General features: G+C 33.5%; 1 protein-coding gene across 2 annotated transcripts in view; it reads right to left on the reverse strand.

Annotated features, from left to right (window-relative positions):
- The window catches only part of LOC148608732 (cysteine--tRNA ligase, cytoplasmic-like), a 169,518-nt gene that overhangs the window by 10,755 nt on the left and 139,618 nt on the right, over positions 1 to 19,145 (reverse strand). For both annotated transcript variants that reach the window (XM_088596443.1, XM_088596444.1), the window contains 6 exons: positions 17,868 to 18,008; positions 17,182 to 17,270; positions 11,559 to 11,680; positions 10,092 to 10,198; positions 8,213 to 8,341; positions 4,752 to 4,985 (listed from right to left, as the gene is read on the reverse strand). In XM_088596443.1, the coding sequence (XP_088452569.1) occupies positions 4,752 to 4,985; positions 8,213 to 8,341; positions 10,092 to 10,198; positions 11,559 to 11,680; positions 17,182 to 17,270; positions 17,868 to 18,008 (822 nt within the window). The remainder of the gene's footprint in view (positions 1 to 4,751; positions 4,986 to 8,212; positions 8,342 to 10,091; positions 10,199 to 11,558; positions 11,681 to 17,181; positions 17,271 to 17,867; positions 18,009 to 19,145) is intronic.

Consider the following 19,145-nt stretch of genomic DNA (forward strand, 5'->3'; position numbering starts at 1 on the left):
AGACTTTCAGCTATTGAAAGAATTTTGCTAAACCTAACGGTTTTGGAGATATATGTGAAAAACTACTGTCTGACCTCTATGTTCTATTTTCAGTAATGGCTGCCATTTTTTTTGACAGATTAAAAATCCCCACATCAGTTCTATGCAGGATTCTCTGAGGAACATTCATACCAAGTTTGGTTTCATTTGATCAAGTAGTTTCAGAGGAGAAGAGTTTTGTATAATAATTAACGATGACAATAGACAATGACGGACTGGACAAAGATGTTATCAATAAAAAATTCAAGCATTTTGTAAAAATCTTCCTCTGTATATTTGGAAGATGATTTGGAATTATTTCTGACAAAGTATAAGGAATCTCTACCAAGAACTTTATATTTGTATCTAGGTGTACCATCTTTTTTGGAAAACAATGATGTAGACGATCTGATAGATGATCTGATCCAAAAGAAAGGCCGTTGTTTACCTAGATCCTTTACTCTCAGTTTAAAATCATGCCCATGTCCAAAATATATAGTGGTGAAAAATGGCAATGTTCAACATGCTAAAAATGTAGGACAATTTTTGTCAAATTTCTTCCTAACAGGAGGAGGTGCACATCCAGTGTGTTCACATTTCTCCAACATTTAATTATTAGACTAAAACAACATTAATTAAGATAAGGGATTAAGAGGCCCTCAAAAGGGATTGATATTTAAAATTTACCTATACTTTACCTTATCCAATATAAAATGTTGGATGAAATAGTTTAAATAATATCATTTATAAGGGTAACAAATATTCTTCTCTTTGTAATATTTTTTGAGTACTTATCATTATTTTTTTTTCTGGTATAACCTATTAAAACAATAAAAATAAAATATTTCACTCTTTTTAAAGGTGTCCCGTGCAGGTCCGGGTGTCAAAAAATAGGTCTGCAGCAGCGCTAAGCACTAAATAGTGCTCAGAAACCTAGCCAGGGGCTAGGCACTCTGCCCACAGCGCAACTGGGATGTGTGCCCCAGATGGTGGAATGGGGTAGCCCTGGCGTGTTACATGCTGGGGTTGGCAGGCTATAATACGAAAAACCTGACTGAAAACTATAGTGGTGCACCGTGTTGGGAAAGATGCCATGTTCCTCGCATGTTAAAGAACCCTGCTGTGGTATTCAATAGGAGTAGGAACCTTTGCACTCCAAACAGGAGGCTAAATTGCCCAACCCTACCCATCCCCCCTTTATCTTGTGGCAATAAAAATTTGTCGACCCCATTATCCTTGTGTCCCATCCCATTTTCCATTCATTGTTTCATGTTCATTTTATCACCCCTTTCATGTTCATCGCCTGAATATAGCTGAAATATTGCTGCTCAGGCGTTAAACCCCAACAATCAATCAATCAATCTTTTTAAAGGGAAATATTTGATTTCATTTTTAAAATTTTAAAAATTGAAAAATTTCGTGAAATAGTAACTTTTTAAAAATAACTATAAAATGTATGAATACAACTAATTATTAATATTGAAAAGAAGTTACTTTGTTTCAATTCTATGCAGTTATGATCAGTGAAGTATTGCCTGTGTCATTATTTTTTTTATATTATGTAGTCAGTTGTAGCTACAAAACCAGCTCATAGGTCACATGACAAAATGGGCAGAGCTCACTAGTGCCATACAAGGCAATGTCTGTCAGCAATGACAAGTGCAGCAAACTTTCTCCTGAAATGGATTTTCCCCAAATTTACACTTCCTACTTTGCAATATCTACTACAGACGTAGGTTTCCTATTACAAACATGTATTTAAAGCAACGCAGGACGGTTAAGGCTGTTTTAAGTGAAATAAACAAAAAACTTTTATGTTACATTCTACAGTAAAACTGTTTTGAAATGACTTAAACTGCTATTATACATTTTCTATGACTTTTGTTTGATAAAGCAGGTTTTAAAATACTATTTTTCTACTTTTGCTTTATTGGGAAAAAGAAATGAATCGTTCGATTACCCGAGAAAATCATATTAGAAATATGTTGTGCGGTGAGATTTGATAATCTGTCAAAGTCAGTGAAAGATTATTTTGTTCCACTATCCCTCCTGATTTTTTGCCAGATACAGATAGATTCCTTATTTCATTACAATTCTATTGATGTATAACACAGTGGAACAGGTCGGGCGAGATGAAAAACCAACATAGTATGTGTCTAACTTTTGTTTCCCTTTTGTTTACAAATGCTCAAATGATCTATCTTTAGATTCAAGATTTAGTGACACAGTGGGTTATATGATTACGATATCTGATATTTCTTTTACTTATGTGCTTTATTATAACCATGCACATTTGTACCTTATCCACTGTATTGCACTGAATGCTTTTAGTTTGTAATACATGTACATGTGTACATGATGCTGCACATTTCGAATTCATAATTAGCATACAAAATTGACTTTTGTGGCAGAAATTGAATTTTGTCTCAGTGAATTGAATTTTGTGACACAGAATTGACTTTTGTCTCACAAAATTCAATTATGTCTCAAAAAATGAATTTCGTCATTACAAAATAGAAGTGATCATAAAACAAGTCTGTGTAACATAGTTTTGTACGACAAAAATGATTTTGTTGTGATGGAATTCAATTTTGTGTATTCAAAATTGATTTTGATTACAAAAAGATCAAGTCCCATTCGGCGCACTGTATGCTCAATAACAAAACAAAAACCAAAAAAAAACATTACTGTGCTCAATAACAAAACAAAAACCAAAAAAAAACATTACTGTGCTCAATAACAAAACAAAATAAAACATTACCATGCTCAATTACAAAACAAACAAAAAACATAACTGTGCTCAATAACAAAACAAAAAACATTACCATGCTCAATAACAATATAAAAATCGTGAAAATATTTCGTAAAGTTAAAAACAAAGAAGAATAAATTAATTTGAGATAAATACTGTAATCTGATTGGTTAAAATAATTTTGTTATATCTCAATGGATAAAAAAAATATTGACATGCCCCTATTCAGTTAAATTCAGAGCTACTTTTCTCATATTTAAAGATAAAAATATGTTTTAAAATTAATTTATAAGAATTGGCTATGATAAAAATTTTGTCTATTGAAAAATAACATACATTTTCCATGTGCATATTTTGTTTATTGCACTTCGCGCAATAGACAATATGCACATGGAAAATTTCTGTTATTTTTCAATAGACAAAATTTTTATTATTACCAATTCTTAAATAACAACGACAATAATTTTGAAAGAATTTTACATTTTAAGGAAAAAGAAAAAAGGAGGTTGAAGGTAAAAAGAATTACTTAAAACAACTTGTTAAGAAAAACCGGCTGTTAAAACAGCTTGTTAAGAAAAACCCGATGTTAAAAGCAATATCAAATGATTTATGCTTGAATACCATGAACCATCCCTTTAATGGGCCTCTTAATCCCCTGTCTTGTTGTCAGGTCTATCCCTTTAATGGGCATCTCAATCCCCTGTCTTGTTGTCAGGTCTATCCCTTTAATGGGCCTTGTAATCCCCTGTCTTGTTGTCAAGTCCATTCCTTTAATGGGCCTCTTAATCCCCTGTCTTGTTGTCAAGGCCTTCCCTTTAATGGGCCTCATAATCCCCTGTCTTGTTGTCAAGTCCTTCCCTTTAATGGGCCTCTTAATCCCCTGTCTTGTTGTCAAGTCCATCCCTTTAATGGGCCTCATAATCCCCTGTCTTGTTGTCAAGTCCATCCCTTTAATGGGCATCTTAATCCCCTGTCTTGTTGTCAAGTCTATCCCTTTAATGGGCCTCTTAATCCCATGTCTTGTTGTCAAGTCCTTCCCTTTAATGGGCCTTGTAATCCCCTGTCTTGTTGTCAGGTCCATCCCTTTAATGGGCCTCTTAATCCCCTGTCTTGTTGTCAGGTCTATCCCTTTAATGGGCCTCATAATCCCCTGTCTTGTTGTCAGGTCTATCCCTTTAATGGGCTTCTTAATCCCCTGTCTTGTTGTCAGGTCTATCCCTTTAATAGGCCTCTTAATCCCCTGTCTTGTTGTCAGGTCTATCCCTTTAATGGGCCTCTTAATCCCATGTCTTGTTGTCAAGTCCATCCCTTTAATGGGCCTTGTAATCCCCTGTCTTGTTGTCAAGTCCATCCCTTTAATGGGCCTCTTAATCCCATGTCTTGTTGTCAAGTCCATCTCTTTAATGGGCCTCTTAATCCCCTGTCTTGTTGTAAAGTCCATCCCTTTAATGGGCCTCGTAATCCCCTGTCTTGTTGTCAAGTCCATCCCTTTAATGGGCCTCGTAATCCCCTGTCTTGTTGTCAAGTCCTTCCCTTTAATGGGCCTCATAATCCCCTGTCTTGTTGTCAAGTCCATCCCTTTAATGGGCCTCATAATCCCCTGTTTTGTTGTCAAGTCCATCCCTTTAATGGGCCTCGTAATTCCGTCTTGTACGAGGTGTAAAAAAATTGATATGTTGGAGAAACATGAATAAACCACACATCCATTAAGCAAAATTTGAATAAAATTGGTTCAATACTATTTGAGTTTCAGATTACAGGTACCCCCTCCACACCCCCCGAAGCCAGATGGAAAGAACCAGGTGACCAATAGATGTGGTTTCAGCCTAATGGTGAAGCATGTTAAAAGACAACTGTGTTGATCAATCTGACATTAAACATTCACTCTATTCTATTTTGCCATGCAAATCTCTTATACCTGTACTGTCATACAGAGTAAATGCTCAGTACCTGTTTTGCCATAAGGAAGGAGTTTTTATACCTGTAACAATTTTTCATATTTTATTGCTCCTTCCATACTGTTATCCCCATAATCCAGTGTATCATTCCATGAGTGTAGCAGGAACAGAAGACGTAGCTGTCGAGATGTGTGAGATTTTAACGCATCAGTAATCGTTATAAAGTTCTTTAATGACTTGGACATTTTGCATCCTTCTATGGTCAGATGACCTGAATGCAGGAAGTATCGCACCCAATGGTCATTCTCATAGTAAGCCTGCAACAGAAAAAATAATACATGTAACCAGGAAGGGAAAAAAATTTACCAGTGAAACCAAGCTAATAGCAAAATGCATATAAAATAAAACAAATGCTTTTCAGTCCAATAAATATGAAATACTAAAAGGAAAACAAACTTGTTTTATCTTAACCCATAGGAACAAACTTTCACTTATTCCACGCTTTAGTGAAACTGTTTATCGTTATTGGTATTTCCATGGGGACCAATTATGCACCACTTATTGTGGACTGTACTATTATGAATCACAATTTATAGCTAGAAAAAATGAATACTCTTCCAAACAACATTTGGTAGAAAAACAACACCTTTAGATATTTGGACAATATTTTGATTCTAAACAACCATGATTTCAATATTTATACTAAAGATATATATCCTGTAGAACTGTCTTTGAATAAAGCAAATATTGATAAAAAAGAATGTCCGTTTCTTGGTCTTAGGATTCATATCGATAATGGTAAACATAAAAATCAATGATAAAAGAGATGATTTTTTTTCATCACTGTTATTTTTTTAAGATAATCAGCACATGGTTAAATGTTATATGCAGACATATAGTAACAGAAATGTACAATATTTCTATTATGATATACATGTACAAACAAATATATTCTTGCTGATCGGATTTGTACTAGTTCATAATACCAAACAAAGAAATGGCTTACAATTACAATATATACCAACCATCATGGTAGAACTCACTAACAATATACATACATGTGTGCACTTTAAAGTAATTTTCAACGTAACCAAGAATGCTGACCTACATATATAATTGAAAGAAAATAAGGTTTGAAATGAAAAAAAAAAAATTGATGGAACTGAAAAGTTAAAAAGTGGTGGGGTATTGTCCTACATGTACATCAACATTACTGAGTTCTATCTTAATTCATTACATGATAAAGTTTGTGTTCTACTAATACATATTCACATGATAACAGTGAATGCTTGCCATTTCTAATAAAATTGATCGTTTTTTTTTATATCTAATGGCAGAAGACCTAAGAGAAATTTTGAAGGGTACCTTGTCTCTGTAGTAGGGATTGACAGATTTATCTTCAATACTCTTTGCCCCTGACGAAGGCCATACGGCCGAAAATTTGGGATCACATTTATCTATTCGGTTTTACGTTTTCGTCATATTTTATTTGTATTAAGTTCCTTTTTTACCTTTTAAACGTGGCTATTGTTCACACTTTGATTATTCTTATTGACGTTAAATTTGAGCCACTTCACAACATAGATTATTTTTGTTTCTTATAACACCTAGAATTATACATGTATAGTTTAATCTTAGTAGTACCAGATTATATACACAATTATTAACTCTACATGTAATGTTTCAAAATAAAAATATCTTTTTGTTGAGTGGTATGCTTATATTATTTGATAGTAACCATGTATCTGTGTCTTGTAACAACTTTTGAACATTACAATTCCATAATAAATGTTCTATTGTTTCTGGTTCTTCTTCACAGAAGGTACAATTTGGATTATCTACTACTCCAATTTTATTTAAGAATTTATTGGTGTTTAAGATATAATGGTTAATATGATATTGTAACCACTGTAGTTTAGTATTTTTTGTTATAAAAAATGGCAACTTAAAATAATCTTTCCATTCTAATTCTTCAAAATTTAAAATGGTCTCCCATTTCTTTTGGCCATTTGGAGTCAAATCATTAATAATAAGAACCGAATACATATCTTGAGTTCCCTTTGTCCTGCTAAAAATTAGTATACAAAAAGATGGGACAAAAGAATATGATACAACAATATCATCAGATTTAAATTTTCTTCTGCCTTATGTAAGGCAGACACAATGCTATTAAAGGGATGATTTTTCATACCCTATGGTCAACTATCTGTTTTTCAATGGGATGTCCCCTTGTCATCATCATATGGAGTTTACATATCACAACTGGTTAGATTTGCTCGTATTTCTAACAATGTTTCAGATTTTAATGAAAGGAATCCTTATATAACCAAGAAATAACTACCACTATATCAAGGGTTTCGACATCACAAGCTCCTAAAAACATTAAAAAATTTTTCAATCAATACAAGGAACTCATTCTTAAATACAGATGTACTTGCAAAGAAATAATATGTGCGGATATCTCTCTACATAAAAATTTAAACACTATATTTGAAAGCAGTTTCTGGCATGACATAAGTTGTGTCCTTATTGTGACTTACGATGTATCGTGGTTCTCAACACCACATGTCCTGTACAATTAAGATAATACATGTCCTGAAAAGTTAAGATAATTCCTGTCCTGTACAGTTAAGATAATACCTGTCCTGTACAATTAAGATAATACATGTCCTGAAAAGTTAAGAAAATACCTGTCCAGTACAGATAAGATAAAATCTGTCCAGTACAGATAAGATAAAATCTGTCCAGAACAGATAAGATAATACTTGTCCTGTACAGTTAAGATAATACCTGTCCTGTACAGTTAAGATAATACGTGTCCAGAACAGTTAAGATAATACCTGTCCTGTACAGTTAAGATGATACCTGTCCTGTACAATTAAGATAATACATGTCCTGAAAAGTTAAGATTATTCCTGTCCTGTACAGTTAAGATAATACCTGTCCTGTACAGTTAAGATGTTACCTGTCCAGAACAGACAAGATAATACCTGCCCTGTACAGTTAAGATAATACCTTCCTGAACAGATAAGATAATACCTGTCCTGAACAGATAAGATAATACCTATCATATCACAAAATTTTGTTCCATTTCATGTGAAGATATATTCTTATTTAGTTTAAAGCTGTGGTCAATGTTCTAATACTACAGAGTACTGGTATGAATAAAACAATTATCAGCAGATTATAACAGCTCTATGTTATGTATTCCTTACAATTTATATCATAACAGGATTGAGTATAGAAGGCATCTATTTAGATTAGCATTTTATTCTACACTGAATTACATTATCAATCTACATGGTATGTAACAAGAAATCTCTGATACGGTGGTAGGTACTTTTAAACAATAGAACAATAGAATGTCACTGGGAAATGTTTATCATCACTTCATGTGTGTATAGAGTTTTATCAGTAAACTGCTGATTATCAATTTCCTGATTGTCACATTTAACACCCTAAACATCACATTTTGAAAATAACTCTTGTAAAGTTTTTTGTTGAAGAAATATGAAAAACAAAAAGTATCAAAAAGAATATCTACCTCTGCTTGGGCAAGTTCATTATCATGATGGGGAAATTTGAGATCACATCCCCCTGTATGTATCTCCATGGACTGTCCCAGGATACTACTAGCCATTACTGAGCATTCTATATGCCATCCTGGGCGTCCCTGTAACAAACAAAACAAACTGTAAACTTGTGATAGAAATCATACCATTTAGATAAGTGCAGACAGACACTGACTACTCAATGTGAAGTGACAGAGATTTCATTCTAATTTATTGAAAAATTTGTTGAGTATTAAGCCAACCCATTGTAGACTCTTATCATAGATAAAACAAAACAAAAAAGTTCAAAGTTTAATTACCAACTCAATAATTTAAAGAGGTCACTTTAAATACAAATTAGAAATACTGTGACCTTCTTATTAATATTCATATGACATTTATTCTAAATCCTTTGATGTTTATGCAGAAATTTCGCTAACCATACTGAATAGTTTCATTTCTTCTTAAGGGATTTCTACAAAAACAAAAATCTTCCTTTATGCAAATCTCCATATGATATCTAACATAAAGCTATGATCAGATTGCAATGAATAATTATGGAGTTGCACTTACAAGAGATATAATCAGACTGACAGATTGGTGGACAGAGAAGCAGGATGCTTCAAAAATATCCTCCCAGTCGGATTGATGGACAGTGGGACATGGTGATTCCCAAATATACCCTCTGTTAGATTGGTGGACAGAAGGACAGAATGATTCCCAAATATTCCCTCAGACAAATTGGTGGACAGTGGGACAGTGTGATTCCCAAATATCCCCTCAGACAGATTGGTGAACAGAAGGATAGAATGATTCCCAAATATTCCCTCAGTTAGACTGGTGGACGGAGGGACAGTATGATTCCTAAATATCCCCTCAGTTAGATTGGTGGACAGAGGGACAGTATGATTCCTAAATATCCCCTCAGTTAGATTGGTGGACAGAGGGACAGTATGTTTCCAAAATATCCAATCAGACAAATTGGTGGACAGAAGGACAGAATGATTCCCAAATATCCCATCAGACAGATTGGTGGACAGACGGACATGATGATTCCCAAATATCCCCTCAGACAGATTGGTGGACAGAGAGAGAGTATGATTCCCAAATATACCCTCTGACAAATTGGTGGACAGACGGACAGGATGCTTCCCAGATATCCCCTCAGACAGACTGGTGGACAGAAGGATAGAATGATTCCCAAATATCCCCTCAGTTAGATTGGTGGACAGAGGGACAGTATGATTCCCAAATATCCCATCAGACAGATTGGTGGATGGAGGGACAGAATGATTCCCAAATATCCCATCAGACAGATTGGTGGACAGAGGGACAGTATGATTCCCAAATATCCCCTCAGACAGATTGGTGGACAGAGAGACAGTATGATTCTCAAAAATCCCCTCAGACAGATTGGTAAACAAAGGGACAACATGATTCCCAAATATCCCCTCAGACAGATTGGTTGACGGAGGGACATGATGATTCCCAAATATCCCCTCAGACTGATTTGTGGATGGAGGGACATAATGATTCCCAAATTTCCCCTCAGACAAATCGGTGGTACAATAAGTAATTCAAGAAAAAATATAACAATAAAATTCAGAACTTGTGCAAATAAACCTACAATTATTTCATCAATAGGCCATTCATCTCATTTAGATCATTCCATTTTTCTTTTACATTTAAACAAAAGTCAACTGACTTCAAAGTTACATAACTTTTTGATGCAATAAAGGGATGTTAATGTTTTAAAAAGTAAAATTTCTTTTAACCCATAACAATGTCTATTTAAACATGTCAAAGGATTTGATTAAAGTATAAAATTTAAGGAATATCCATTATATGACATGATGTCCACAATAAATGTACCTTCCCCCAAGGAGAGTCCCAAGATGGTTCTCCAGGTTTAGATGCCTTCCAAAGAGCAAAATCTACTGGACTTCTCTTCTCAGATCCTTTGTCTTTTGAAAGATCACCTGTAAAATAAGTAGTGCATATACATTTTATGACCAATTATGGTAATTAAACAAATTGCCAGCTTCCTCTTGATCTTGGAAACAATTTTAACTTGCCAGCTTTTTCCTGATCTTGGAAACAATTTTAACTGTCTTAGTGTGGTTAAAAAAACTATTTTAACCACCAAAGCAGGCCAGTAAAAGTGTGCTTAAAGGAAAATTCTTTCACGACCTCAGAATACAAATAAAAATGTGGGTTAAAGGAAATAGTTTAAAAATCACCTCAGAAGACCAGTAACAGTGTGGTTAAAGGGAACAAGTTTAAACCACCAAAGGAGGCCAGTGAAAGTATGTTTAAAGGAAACTATTTTAACCACCTCAGAAGACAAATAAAAGTGTGGGTTGAAGGAAACAATTTTAACCACTTTAGCAGGCCAATAAAAGTGTGATTAAGGGAAACAATTTTAACCATCTCAGAAGGCAACTAAAATGTGGTTATAGGGGGAAATTTTCATCATCTCAAAAGACAAGTAAAATTGAAGTTATAGAGATAATTTTAACCACCATTTTTAAAGGGAACAATTTAAACACCTCAGTAGGCCTGTAAAAGTGTGATTAAAGGGAACAATTTAACCACCTCAGTAGGCCTGTAAAAGTGTGATTAAAGGGAACAATTTAACCACCTCAGTAGGCCTGTAAAAGTGTGGGTTAAAGGAAACAATTTAACCACCTCAGTAGGCCTGTAAAAGTGTGGGTTAAAGGAAACAATTTAACCACCTCAGTAGGCCAGTAAAAGAGTGGTTAAAGGAATCAATTTGACCACCTCAGCTACCCAGTAAAAGTGTGAATAAAGGGAACAAATTTTAATCATCTCAGAAGACCAGTAAAATTGAGGTTATAGAGATAATTTTAACCACTTCAGAAGACAAATAAAAGTATGGGTTAAAAAAATTATTTTAACCACCTCAGGACACCAGTAAAGTTGTGGTTAAAGGGAACAATTTTAAGCATCAAAGCAGGCCAAAGAAAGTGTGGTTAAAAGAAACTGTTTCAAACACATCAGCAAGCCACTGAAAATTTTTAACATTCTTAGTAGGCCAGTGAAGGTGTGGTTGAGGGAAAATTCTTTAACAATCTCAGCAGGCCCGTGAAAGTATGGTTAAGGGAAACTTTTTGAACCATCGCAAAATACAAAGAAAGTGTGGTTAAAGGAACCAGTTTAAAAAACCTAAGAAGATCAGTGTTACTTCCCCCTTAGCTAATACTACCCACAATGCATCAGACATTTATTTCCCCCCTCAGTTTATATGCTGTCTAAAATGCATCACTGATTAACCTCCTTTATCAACTAAAACCTACCCACAATGCATCATTGACTAACCTTCTCCCTCAGCTAAGGCTTTTGAGTCTCCAACTGACTCAGGTACTAGTTTGGCATAGAAATGTCCATCTCTTTGGTCAAATGCAGGTGCATCAAAATACACAGATCCATTAGACTCATACCTTGAAAAATGTAACATGCATGAATTAATATAATGTTCTGCGAAGTTTGATACAACCAAGGAGGTCGAAGCCTGAACAATCGTGTTTCAAGTTTGATACATCTCTAATTGTGATTGCCTGGTAAATGATACAGAGGGTTTCAGATACAGATGAATTAAACTAATCACAACAGATAATTTAAATGGTAAGACTTATTTAGAAAATATAAAAGAACCTCAACTACTAATCACTATACAAATCTTACAAAGTTTAGGACCATTTTGACTTAAATACAGAACTAAAAATCTAATAACAAGACACAAATTCTAAATTAAAGTGCTGTTAGTACTGGAGTTTTTTTTATTCTTATGAAAGTTGTAGCATTAAAAAAAATTTCAAATATTACATGAAGTAAAACAAAATTGTAATTCTAATGTTTGTATTTCCAGTATTATTTAGAACTGTTTTTTTTCCATTATAATAATATGTTTGTTTGTTGGGGTTTAACGTCCGAGCAGCAATATTTCAGCTATATTCAGACGATGAACATGAAATTGATGATAAAATGAACATGAAATGATGATGAAATGAAAAAGGGATGGGACACAAGGACAACGGGGTCGACAAATTTTGATTGCCACTGGAAATAGGGAGAGGTGGGTAGGGTCGGGCAATTTAGCCTCCTGTGGTGGAGCCCTATGGTTCCTACTCCGGGAGAATACCACAGTAGGGTTCTTTAACGTGCGAGGAACGTGGCATCTTTCCCAACACGGTGCACCACTATGGTTTGCGGTCAGGTTTTCCGTATTATAGCCTGACAACCCCAGCATGTAACATGCCAGGGTACCCCATTCAACCACATGGGGCACACATCCCAGTTGCTCTATGGGCAAAGCGCCCTAGCCCCCGGCTAGGGTTCTGAGCACTATTTAGTCGCCTTTTACGACAAGCTTAGCGCTGCTGCAGGCCTATTCTTTTAACACCCAGACCTGCACAGGGCTTATAATAATATGTATAAACTGAATGTTAATTATTACTTCTGATTTCTGAAGTATAAACTCTCATTGATAGTTAAACAGTATGCATACACATTTACAAATTTTGTTCAATTTCACCTTTTTACCATTTTTTTTTAAACTTGTCTGAAAGTTAATTTGCATTTACATTCAAAAACTTACAACAGAGCATTATCATACACTGTGACAAGTAAAACATCAAAGAAAATCATTTCCTTGATAGAAATAAAATTTTCCAAAACTAAGACACTTTTTATCAATTTGAATTTTCCTGACAATTCACTACTCTTAACAAAATAACATACTATTTATTAATAATAAAATTTTGATTGATAATTGTATTAAATGGAACATGTTAAGGACATTTAATGTTTCTTGACACATTTCTGCAAGAACTTTATTACTAAACATCTTTCAAGACCAAAAAGGAGTCCCTCAAATCTTCAGTTGATTTGAAGACTAGATGTTTTTTTCTATTTGCACAAATAATAGATTATTTTACTGCTGAATCCAGAAACAAATTTACAGGTTATAAAAGATGTATTGAATGATATAGTAGGAATTACATTTGGACTATATTTTTGTGTAGTCTTCAGAAACTGAAGTTCCTTTCACCAGGGACTTTATATATGTAACAGGGACTGGTCACTCCTAACCTATATAATGTATAAAAATAACTGTGCCTGCCTGGTCCTTATACTGGGTATTCTTAAAGCCTATCAGGTTTATATTTGACTTAATCATACTAGGGGAAAGAGAAATTATTCAGAATTTTAGTTATATAAGTTATGAAATTGACAAATTGATAATGACAAAGTTATGATGAAAATACTGAGGAAGAGTGTGTTCTCATAACACATTAAAAAACATGTCAAAATTTACCTGTAAAAATCAATAATTACTTATTGTTTGTCAGTAACTGCCCCAGGGAAAATTAATGAATTTGGTAAACTTTTAACTGTTAATTAAGTATTTCAGATATATTATCATGTTAAAAAAATTATATCATTTTAAATCAATTAGTTTCTTTAATCTTTTAATTAGTGGTAAATTCACATGTTTAAACAAACAGAAAGACACTGTGATTAGGTGTAAGTTTTTGTAAGAATCAGGCAAAATGGGAAAAATCAGAATTATGCATGTCAAAACCCCATGGATCTGACAATGTACAGTCCCTGAACCGAAACTGCAATGATTTGACGGATCGATGACCGTAGATTGATTGATTGCTAATGGATCAATGACCGATGACCGATCTGATTGCAATTTTGTTATGTAAAATAAAAGTATAAATTGAAGTTTTTATCTATTACATTATGTAAATATGTGTAAAATTAATAAAGAAAACAATAAAAACTGTAAAATACAGTGACCACTCTGTGGTCACGTGATGCGATCACCGGTTTAATGGATCGGTTTGACAGATTGATGACTGACCGGAAACTGATTGGTGACCAATGACCAATCACAATTTTTGTTGCACGGATCGGTTCAGGTACTGTAATATCACTCAAGGATACTTTCTCTTTTTGAAAAGACCATTGTTGGATCTCTGCATCACTGACTATGCTCAAAATTCTTTTCAATAGAATGTTAGAAAAATGAGGTTTTTGTGAATTATTGAGATGTTCATTTTCAGTGCATTTCAATGAAATTATATCTCAAAGCAGCAACATGATATTGAATATCTTGCATGTTTTCCCTGATTCTGATGGTGCAAATAGTCAGATTACACTAGCAAAATGATGCTTTTTTTGGTTCAATGTTTCACCCACTGCCTGATTCTTCAGATTACACTATTGAAGTGAGGATACTTTCTCTTTTTGAAAAGACTATTGTTTGATTTCTGCATCACTGACTATGCTCAGAATTTTTTTCAATAGAATGTTAGAACAAGAGGCTCCCAGGAGCCTGAATCACCCGCCTGGTTAAAGTTTAAAATTTAACAAGGAGTTGTCCAACAATTTTTACTCAAGAAGACTTTGGTAGGACTATCATAAATATCACTTCAGCGATTGAAAGTTTCCATCTATCTATTATAGTTTTCAAGATATTGGCTGAAAACTAAAAAAAAAAAGTCATTTATCATCTTTCAAGGGCAATAACTCTTACAAGGAGTCACCTGACAACTTTGATCCCCCGAAGACTTTTGAAAACCTTATAATAAGCATCATTTCAGCAATTGAAATAATTTTGCTAAACCTAACGGTTTTGGAGATATATGCAAAAAATACTGTCTGACCCCTTTGTTCTATTTTTAGTAATGGTGGCAATGTTTTTCAAGGGACCAAAAATCCCAACATCAATTCTATGTAGGATACTGCAAGGTACATTCATACTAAGTTTGGTTCCAATTGGTCAAGTAGTGTCAGAGAAGATTTTTGAAAGAAATAACATTAATAATAGCAAAAAAATGTCGAAAAAGGGCAATAACTCCAACATGGCTTAACAGATTAAAATGAAAATTTGATCACAGATAGATCTCAGCATGCTGAACACTTATACCCTATGTCAGAATTTAGCTCAACCTAACGGTTTGGGAGATATATGCGAAAAACTACTGTCTGACACTCCTATGTTTTTAGTAACAATGGCCATGTTTTTCAACAAATCAAAAATCCAAACATCAGTTCTATGCAGGATACACCAAGGAATATTCATACCAAGTTTGGTTCTAATTAGTCAAATAGTTTCAGAGGGAAAGAATCTTGTATAATTGTTAACGACAAACGGACGCCAAGTGATGGCAATAGCTCACATGGCATTTGGCCAGGTGAGCAAAAAATGAGGTTCCTGACAGAGTTATTTGCCCTTGAGATGTTCATTTTCAGTGCATTTCAGTGAAATTATATCTCAATGCACCAACACGATATGGAAAATCTTGTATGTTTTCTTTGATTCTGATGGTGCAAATAGTCAGATTACTTTATCAAAATGATGCTTTTTTTTTTCATACAATGTTTCACCCACTGTTTGATTCTTACAAAGACTGACACTTAACAATTAACTGGGGTATAGTTTATGAAAATGAAAATGATATTTCTTTCTCAAGACATAAGTACATTAATTTAGTCGTCATTTTATTGTTATGAAAAAAATATTTATTAAAAGTAGCCATTGCCATTCAGGAGATTTTATCTCTTTCATTTCGCTTACCCTACCGGTGCACCTGGTCTATGCTCCCAGTTTTTAGTGGAGTCCGAGTTGCTCATTTACTTTTGTTACTTTGTATGTATGATTTTAGTTACTTTATGTTCTTTGTTGTGAATGTCTGTTTTCCATGTCTGGTCTTTGTCCCTGGATTACACTCTTTTGATTACCACTATAACCTTGGTTCCCTTGATTACTCTTTCTATTTAACATGTATTTCATTTTAATGAACGCAATAGTTTTTATGAACCCCTAAAGAAGTGAATTTTTTGCTTATTTGTCTGAAAAGACCTATTTTTAAACTTATTAACATTCCTTTTATTTTCGATAAAATCATGAAAGGTTCAAAAACCCAAAAAACAGAACTAAAAAAAAAAAAAAAAAAAAAAAAAAAAAAAAAAAAAAAAAAAAAAAAAGTAAATGACTAAAATCTAAAAAGCAGTTTGAATCAGCATATCAAAAGCACAAAGTATTTGAAGTTTTTTTAAATGAAACAAAAAATTAGTTCTTAAATCATTGGATGTCAATATGTGCCAATTTAGGAACAAGGCTAAAAACCGGAAACGTAATTTCTAGGTTCGAATCAACATACCAAAATACTGCACCCTAAAATAACTATTCTTTTTTGTTATTTTGTTTAAATCAAACAAAGTTTAATTTTGAACCCTGGTTCACACTTCAATTTGGTGTAATTTTGAATCCTGATTCACACTTCAATCTGGTGTAGTTCTGAACCCTGGTTCACACTTCAATTTGGTGTAGTTTTAGACCCTGGTTCACACTTCAATTTGAGGTAATTTTAGACTCTGGTTCACACTTCAATTTGGTGTAATTTTGGATCCTGGTTCACACTCAATTTGGTGTAATTTTGAACCCTGATTGATTCACACTTCAATCTGGGGTAATTTTGAACCCTGGTTCACAATTCAATTTGGTGTAATTTTGAACCCTGATTGATTCACACTTCAATTTGGTGAAATTTTAGACCCTGGTTCACAATTCAATTTGGTGTAGTTTTGAACCCTGATTGATTCACACTTCAATTTGGTGAAATTCTGAACCCTGATTCACACTTGAATTTGGTGAAATCAAGAGATATGAGTACATTGTATCAACATAAAAATCATCTCCTCAAAAATAATTATTGATTACAATAGTAGTATTTGAACTACTGATTTAATCTTTATTGATGTTCTTGTTTCCATATTTATGTCCTTCAGAATTTTTTGTTCAACTTTTGCATGCTCGTTTAATTATTTAAGCTGTTGTGTAAAATTATAAAGAAGGGAAGAAGACAAAGCAAGTATAATAAATCTAGTACTATCACCACTAGTTCATTATAAACTAATACCTTACCCATAACCATTATCAATAATTTTCTGTACAAATGCTATAATCTCTGGGACATATTCACTAACTCTAGTTAGTACATCAGCTGGTAGTACCTGTAATAAAAACTTCTTTGTACAAATGCTACAATCTCTGAGACATGCTGACTGACTCTGGTAATTTCAACAGGTGCATCACCTGTAATAAAAACTTCTTTGTACAAATGCTATAATCTCTGGGACATACTGACTGACTCTGGTAATTTCATCAGGTGCATCACCTGTAATAAAAACTTCTTTGTACAAATGCTATAATCATTGGGACATATTCACTAACTCTAGTTAGTACATCAGGTGGCAGTACCTGTAATCTTTGTATAATCTTTTTTTAACACACTTGTTAACATATTGAACAATTCATGTGGGAGAATCTCTCCATTAACATTGTCTCATTTTTACTTGAAATCAAATTTTGTATCTAAAAATTGAATTATTTAGCATTTTTCACAGAAAATATAGTAATTTTGATCAAAAACCTCCCACCATTTTCATGTAAGAGATCCTAAATTTTGTGTTCATTTTGTCAGAGTCTCCCCCTTATGTGGGAGGGTTAACTGATATGTTTTCATTTTATAATAACTGGGTCTCTCACTGTATGCACAGTCTGAAAGGTATTTTTGGAAAACAAGAATCTGTATCTATTGTTTTACATACATTCAAAGCCTTCATATCTTCATGGAATAGCTCTTCAAAACGTCTTGGTAATGTTTGGAATATTGCATTATCTGTGACCTCTGATCCATGTAAACCATCTAGCCAATCAGAAACAATGTCTTTAGAAGCTTCCACCAATGACTAAAATTAACAATGAAACAAAATTAATACAATATTGCATCTACTTTTTCTAATTATGATTTACTTGCTTGACAAGTTGTGTTTGTATTTTATCATTGACAGTGGGGTTTTACTTTCTCTCATTAAAAATAAATATACACATCAATAAAATGATGTGTGTCTGGGGTGGGTGGGAGAGGGCAAGGGTACAGCTGGATACAACAGCTGAGGTGTTTAGATGTTAACTTAACACACAAAACATTTGGATAAAATTATAGATAAGTACCAAGTTCAAAAATTTGAATACATTATCAAAGAACTACATGAATTCAAATTATGTTGAAACTTAACAAGGATCTAAATACACTAATATTCAGCATTATAAAGAACCACAGTAATCAAAATTTTGCTAAATTGGTTAATCTCCCTTTAGACCTTGATGTAGACCAGTTTAAAGATGGGACAAAAAAAGTTCAAAATACATAATAAGTTTCATCATATTGAAGACCCTCAGCAGTTTGATATTTGAAGAAATCAAACAAAGTATAACTTTAGGGCCAAATACGGTCCAATTTCCCAAAAACCTGGCAAAACCAGACACTTTAAAAATCCTTTTATATCAAATAATATGTATCAACCCAAGACATGTCTAAACCAGACTCTTTAAGTCTTTTCATAGCAAATAATATGCATCAACCCAAAACCTGTCTAAACCAGACTCTTTAGCAGTCCTTTGATATCAAATAATATATAAAATAATATGTATCAAACCTGACACTTTAAAAGGACTGTTAAATCAAATAATAAAGAGCACTGTAAACATTCTAACTTTTCACTATTTTCTTAATGGACAGAAAATTGTGAAAAAAAATGTCCTAAAAATTGATTTTAAAACTTAACACTTCTTTGAAATCATGATATTGACCCCTGCGATTAAGTTCACTTGATAGAATCTGCAAAAAATTAGCAACCGCAAAAAATAATACGTTTTACAAGGGAAACAAGCTAACAGTAGAAATTAAAAAAATGTAATCCAGGGACAAAGACCAGACATGGAAGAGTAATCAAAGGAACCAAGCTAATAGTAGAAATAAAAAAAATGTAATCCAGGGACAAAGACCAGACATGGAAGAGTAATCAAGGGAACCAAGCTAATAG

Source organism: Perna viridis, chromosome 8 (assembly GCF_037379345.1).
Source record: "Perna viridis isolate PV_CMFRI_1.1 ecotype Kerala chromosome 8, ASM3737934v1, whole genome shotgun sequence".
Lineage (NCBI taxonomy): Eukaryota > Metazoa > Mollusca > Bivalvia > Mytilida > Mytilidae > Perna > Perna viridis.